Source organism: Lactuca sativa, chromosome 4 (assembly GCF_002870075.4).
Source record: "Lactuca sativa cultivar Salinas chromosome 4, Lsat_Salinas_v11, whole genome shotgun sequence".
Taxonomy (NCBI): Eukaryota; Viridiplantae; Streptophyta; class Magnoliopsida; order Asterales; family Asteraceae; genus Lactuca; species Lactuca sativa.
In genome coordinates, this window is record NC_056626.2 from 299,533,974 (window position 1) to 299,540,226 (window position 6,253).

At 29.6% G+C, this 6,253-nt stretch overlaps 1 protein-coding gene across 1 annotated transcript; it reads left to right on the forward strand.

Annotated features, from left to right (window-relative positions):
* Positions 1-3,139: 3,139 nt before the first annotated feature.
* Positions 3,140-5,363, forward strand: LOC111897301 (protein HEAT INTOLERANT 4; the record flags this gene model as incomplete). Its single annotated transcript, XM_023893257.3, has 10 exons — positions 3,140-3,247; positions 3,547-3,585; positions 3,676-3,729; positions 3,987-4,050; positions 4,130-4,188; positions 4,291-4,415; positions 4,508-4,567; positions 4,729-4,776; positions 4,872-5,000; positions 5,144-5,363. Coding segments are annotated over 9 exons (594 nt in total), but the record flags the coding sequence as incomplete, so codon positions are not given.
* Between the last annotated feature and the right edge of the window lie 890 nt (positions 5,364-6,253).

The window sequence follows — 6,253 nt, forward strand, 5'->3', positions numbered from 1 at the left end:
ATATGAAATCGATTAACATCATTCAGTCTAGATTAAGTCAAACAAAACAAAAATGTTTAATTTTTCATATTAAATTCTTAACCTATTAACTTGGACTCATACTCAACAACCTCTACAAACTACAATAGCTATGTGATTTTTTTTACAATTTATAGCAACATACTTACCATGAAAAAAGAACTTTTAATTTAAACTACAACTTAGTTTTTTATCGGTAACAACAATATACAACACTTAATATCAACATCATTTCCTACTGGTTTCTCTAAATATTAATACATGAACCATATCAAAAGTAGGCTAAGAAGTTAGAATCTAAACTAGGAATAATCTTATTTCCTTGAATATCATATTTACGGTATTATAGAATTTTTTTATTTGATTGTAGAATCAAATTGCATAATTACAATTAACATTGTTTTTATTAAACTTTGTATGTAGGTATGAAACAACAATAAGTATATTTTTGAAGGAAAAGTGTTCAAAATAATTTGTATAATCTAAATACATGTTAATTTAGTTCATTTCTATACTTTCTTGTAACATTGAATTTTTTTGTCATGTTACATTCAAAATATGGGTTATTAGAACAGACACCTTAGGTGTTTGACGAAATGTCTCAAAGAATCTGACACAAGTTCTCTACGCTCACCTCACAACCATGTATAATTTTTTTCTAGATTTTTAGCATCATGTGTTTAATATGTTTGCAACTTTGTAGTGTTACATGTTTTTTTTTTTTTTTTGTCTCATCCTCAGGTTTTTCTATCTCTGACAGGGCTTCATTTTTTATATTTATTGTAAACTATCTATTCAACCTATGTCACTTTGTTATGACTTCTATCAGCGTGATAAGATTCTAATAAATTGTCCATTTCTTGATCTTTTAGAAAAAGATGTTCTAACTGGATTATCATCTACTACCGTGGTATTCTATTTTGTTGATGAAGCAGTCTATGATTTGACCATGATGTTTTTTACGGATTATGTTTGGACTGATAATTGTTCTTGTCATCAAAAAAAATACATCCAACAAAAAGGGAAAGATAATTTTTTAAATTAATACCATCATTTAACTTTAAATGATTTTTTCAACTTTGATGGCATGTAACAGAGTTTTGGCTGAAATTTTCAATTTTGTCGGCATATAACAAGTTATGACTTAAATAATGATATTAGATATTTGGGCAATCAGGTTTTCTTCGGTTCCTAAATTATTTTGCCGAAAGTGGTCCAATTTGGTATTATTGATCTTACAAAAGGCAAGTCTCATGTTTCTTTTAGCATATCCATTGAGTTTAATAGTTTATTGTTCATATATGTTTTTTTTTAAAAAAAAAATGTTAAATCTTGTTTTAGTGAATGCAAGTCAGTAGGAAGTAAAGGTGCAAGAAGAGAAAAATACTAAATATGGGATGATCATGGTTATTTAAAGCCAAAATAAAATTCAAAAGTAACAAATGCTAAATTTAAAAGATAAACACTTATAATGCAGAATACATATTATACTTCCTAAATAAGTAACCAAAAACTAACCTCATACCCAAATAAATTACATATTAACTAACATCAATAAATTATAATTATAGTGTCTTGATTTTTAATTATACATTATAGAGAGTCGGTTAATATGTAGTCATTATTTTTGTATTCGTATCGGTTTTGAACTATAAAAACTATATTCAAATAATAAAAATGAAATGTAACATATACGATGGTAATAATGCAAAAATAACCTTCAAATTTGGTTTGATACAAAAAAATAGTCTAAAACTTATTTATAAAAGCAACAAGAAATAACAACGAACTTTCAAAAAGAAATGAGAAATTACAACTAACTGTTAAAAACTATCAAGAATGTATAATATAGGATGATAATAATGCTTAAAAACACCGAGTTTGGTTTGATGCGAAAAAAAGTAATTTTATATGAAAGTAGGATTGCAGTAATACTAAAAGAACCTATATGTTTTTTATCTGATGCAAAAGTGGTCGAAACATACTTCTAAATTGGCAAGAAATAGCAATGAACTTTTAATTCATCTTGAATAACCATTTAATAGCTATTTGTGAAAGATATGAATACTCAGCAGTTAAGACCATAAACCTTACTCAAACGTCCGTAAATGTTTGAAGTAAGCATTCATTTTTCCATTATTTTATCATTGTCGTAAAATAAAAATAAAAAATCATCATTTGTTTAAATTGTTTTATTCGTCTCATAATAAGAAGTAAGTTGTGTGCCAATTATGTATTTTGACATTTTCAATGAGTTATGAGCAATATCTAAATCGAGCAAGCATAAATGTTTTTATATTTCTTTGTTATAGTTTTTTTTTTATATATGTAATATTGTATGTGTGTGTGTGTGGGGGGGGGGGGGGGGGGTTATGTGGTTCATTTCAAATGCTATTTTTTAAAATAAACAATTCTATTTCGTAATATAACCATAAAATAAGAATGTATTTTGAAAGTACATTGTCAAACGTTGGATTATACTTGCGTAGACCCGTTTTTGCGCATGGTTAACTATATGTAGCTGTTTCCGGTGTCACAAGTAAAAAAGACTTGAACGTACTTTGTGGCGATGAAGGTCGTTCAACTAATAAAACAAAAAATGGTGTCTACAAAGAGGTCCTTCAACGACTATATTAATTAACAACCTGAGTGTATTTTATACACATTTCAATAATATCAATAACCCTGATTTTTTTTTTTTATAATTATTATGCAATATCTATATACATTTATATTTTATTTATGCGTTCCCCGCGTTTAACGCGGGTCATAATCTAGTAACCTAAAAAAGCTATGAACAAAGTATAGGTACCAAAATTGCAACAAATTAGATAGTTGAACCAAAGATGTGATGAACACCTAACATCATGGACCAAACATGCAATTTACTCGTAACCGATAAATAGGTTGGAACGGATCATAATTGTGCATGCCCATCTTCTTCAATTTTGCAGAGAAACCCCTAGCGTGCAATTCACGTCCAAATCATAATCTTCACAATGCATAACAAGATTGGTGATTTGGTTCCCCTATTAATTAAAACCTATAAATATCTTGAGAGGATCAAATCGGTGTCTCTCACTATTTGTTCAATTCTGCACAGCAATCTCTTAGCGTGTGATTGACGCCAGTTTTCGAAGCCCCACAATCCGAAAGTCTTCTGCTTAAACGTTCAAAGGTTTCGAAGCCTGAATCAGAGCCTGAGTTCTTCGAGGAGCAGCGTGATATGGTAAACTAGTATGTCTTGCTGATTTGTGTTTTAATGTAATACTCTTTTAGTGACAGGGTTTTCGTAGTCATAGTTACGACCTTTGAAAATCAAAATCAATATGAGCTTCATTACAGATGTATCTACACACGCTTCTAATGTGAACTGTTTTTTCAAGAGTTGATTTAGTTTTCAAACAATGTTACAGTGAATTCATATCTAGATTGAAATTGAAATCTGTACTGTATCTCGTCTTGGATTTTATCTTCTCTTGTTAGATGGCTTAACGTGTTCTTACCTATTGACTATTGTTATTGCAGGAGGACTTACGGAAACAGGCATTCCCTGTTGGAACAGAGGTATAACACTATAAGCCACCATTTCTGTTCATCTCGTTAGTTTTGTCAATTTGTGTAGGATGCTCATTGGGTTTGCCCTTTTCATGACAGTGGCACCAGCTTGACTCGCTCTCTGAATACAAATGGAATTTCTCAAATCTTGAAGTGAGTTACATTACATTCTATTCTAGTGCTTGTTTTATATCCCAAGGCCCCATTGTTATCCATGACTTGTACGCATTTGCCAATGGGAGAAAAAGACTTGAATACTCTTTTCATTTTCATCTTAAAAATAACCCTAGAAAGCTTGTCTAGTTCATGTCATTCATGTTTCTCATAGCCTACCATTGAGAAAAAATGTAGGTATTTGTTAGAAATATATGCAACAAAGTCTTGAATGTTTTTTCTTTCAAAGCGTATAGGGTGCATTTGAAGAGGGTGGGGTATTACATGGGAAGAAAGTCTACCTTTTCACATGTACAGAGCGTAAGTAGTGAATGAAACTCAGATTCTTTTGACTCTTTTTATTTTGGGATTTTGTAACTTGTTTTTGTGTCTTTTGCAGCACAATTACTCTCATTTCATGATCAAACAAAAGTGATCTGCATACCTGTAGTGGTTGCAGTTAGTAGAGGACAATTAAATTTTTATTTTTTATTTTTAAACACTTCAAGATTTGCATACATACCCCTTTCTTATATTTACCTTTTTTCAAATATTGAGCAGGTTGTATCTCCATTTCCACCTTCTGATAAGATTGGAATTCAATCTGTTTATAGAGAGTCTGAAGAAATTCTTGACATGAAACAGATGAAAATGGATTGGGTTCCATATATTCCATTAGGAAAACGGTAATTAATTAATTAATTATTATTATTTTTATATCGACAACCATATCCAATATGTCCCAATTAATGAAATCTCATTTCTTGATTTCTTACAGGGGTTCTTCAATTGAAAGAGTCAAATCTCAAATCTTTATTCTAAACTGTGTCCAAAGAAGGTATTCTATTCTCCCTTGATTAAATTTACATCTTCACATTTGCCTGAAGATAAGAAGGATGCCTTTGTTAAATAAATTAATGGGGAAAATAAGAAACAGAGGCTATATCTTGATAATCTTGTTGAATTGTCTTTATTTGACTTATTTATGAAATGATATAGGAATTTGTTAGGGAAAGGGTTAGAGAAGGAAAAAGAGCTAATCGTGAGGTAACTTTTTGTTAAATAAATTATTTTTTATTTTCATGCTAAAGAATTACTTGAGATTGGTTTTAGTTTTTTTATTAATATTATAAATTTTGTAGGCAAGAGAAAAGAGGAAAAATGCTCGAGTGGCAATGAGCGAAGAGAAAAAGGCTGCATTTGAAAACATCAAATTTTATAAATTCTACCCTGTTACCACACCCGACACTCCAGATGTCTCAAATCTTAAGGTTTGCTACCTTTTTTTTTTTTTTTTACAAAAATAAGTCATTATTATAAAATGACGTATTTACCCTTGATTTAGATCATCAATTTATGTTTATCTACATTGAAGGATGTTTGTTAACCATGTATGTCTTCTTTTTTCTTGCAGTCTCCATACATTAATCGGTACTATGGAAAAACATATCAAGTATATTGACCAGAATACCCTTGAGAACGCGACTGCAAGATTTTTGTAGCTCTAGGAATATTTAAATTTATTGAGTCTTACTTTGGGCATCAAAGAACAAGTTCATTTTCAATGCGGATTGGACCTTCATCTTACCTTTTTTTTTTTTATGGAATTAATTAAATGCATTTTATAACTTGTATCTAAATATGTTTGTGCATCCATCCATATATACATACATACATCCCTTTATACATACATACAAACATGGTATCATGTATGTATGTACGAGAAAATCTTTTCAGGGGCTGTTTGGTACTTTTTTTTTTATAAAAAAACTCAGGGCCTGTGTTTCAAAGAGACATGAGAAATTATAATTTAGAAAGTAGATAAATTGATGTTCATAAAACTGTTTAAAATTGTAGATAAATTGAACGATCGTAAGTCTTAACCTTTAAAACATAAATTAGATAGAGAGTGTTGCTGTGGATCTAATACAGAAATAAAAATGCTTCACTTATTCATTAAAATGGTAATTCAAAGGCGCTATAACTTGGCTTACAATTAAACTTCTTGAAGCCAAAGATACGCATCATTTTTTTAGATGAGTGTTAAAATTGTTTTTTTAGTAAAAGGTTTGTTGTGAACATTGGACAATATAATAATTAAATTTCAAATTAAATATGAACTATTTGTACAGTTAACATATAGAAAGCAGAATATTATTGTTCATTGTAGACATTGATGTTCATAAAACATTTACCAAAGACAAAATAACTATTCCGGGATACTTATCGATTGCTTCTGTTTTCCATCTCCGTTGTTTGTTGCGTCTTCCAATTCTTCCGTGACCACATCATCTTTCAAAACTTCGTAAATGGTGTAGCCAGAATTTTGTTTTAGGGTAGGTCAAATAATTTACAAAATATGAACTAGCAAAATACTGAAAATGGTAACAAAATATAACAATATATGATTTTAAAGTAAATTGTTTGTTTAAGTTGGAAGTAACTGATTAATTAAGATAATAATAAATATTAATATACAAACCTAATGAATAAGGAATTCTCTGTGGAAATTGAAATACAATTT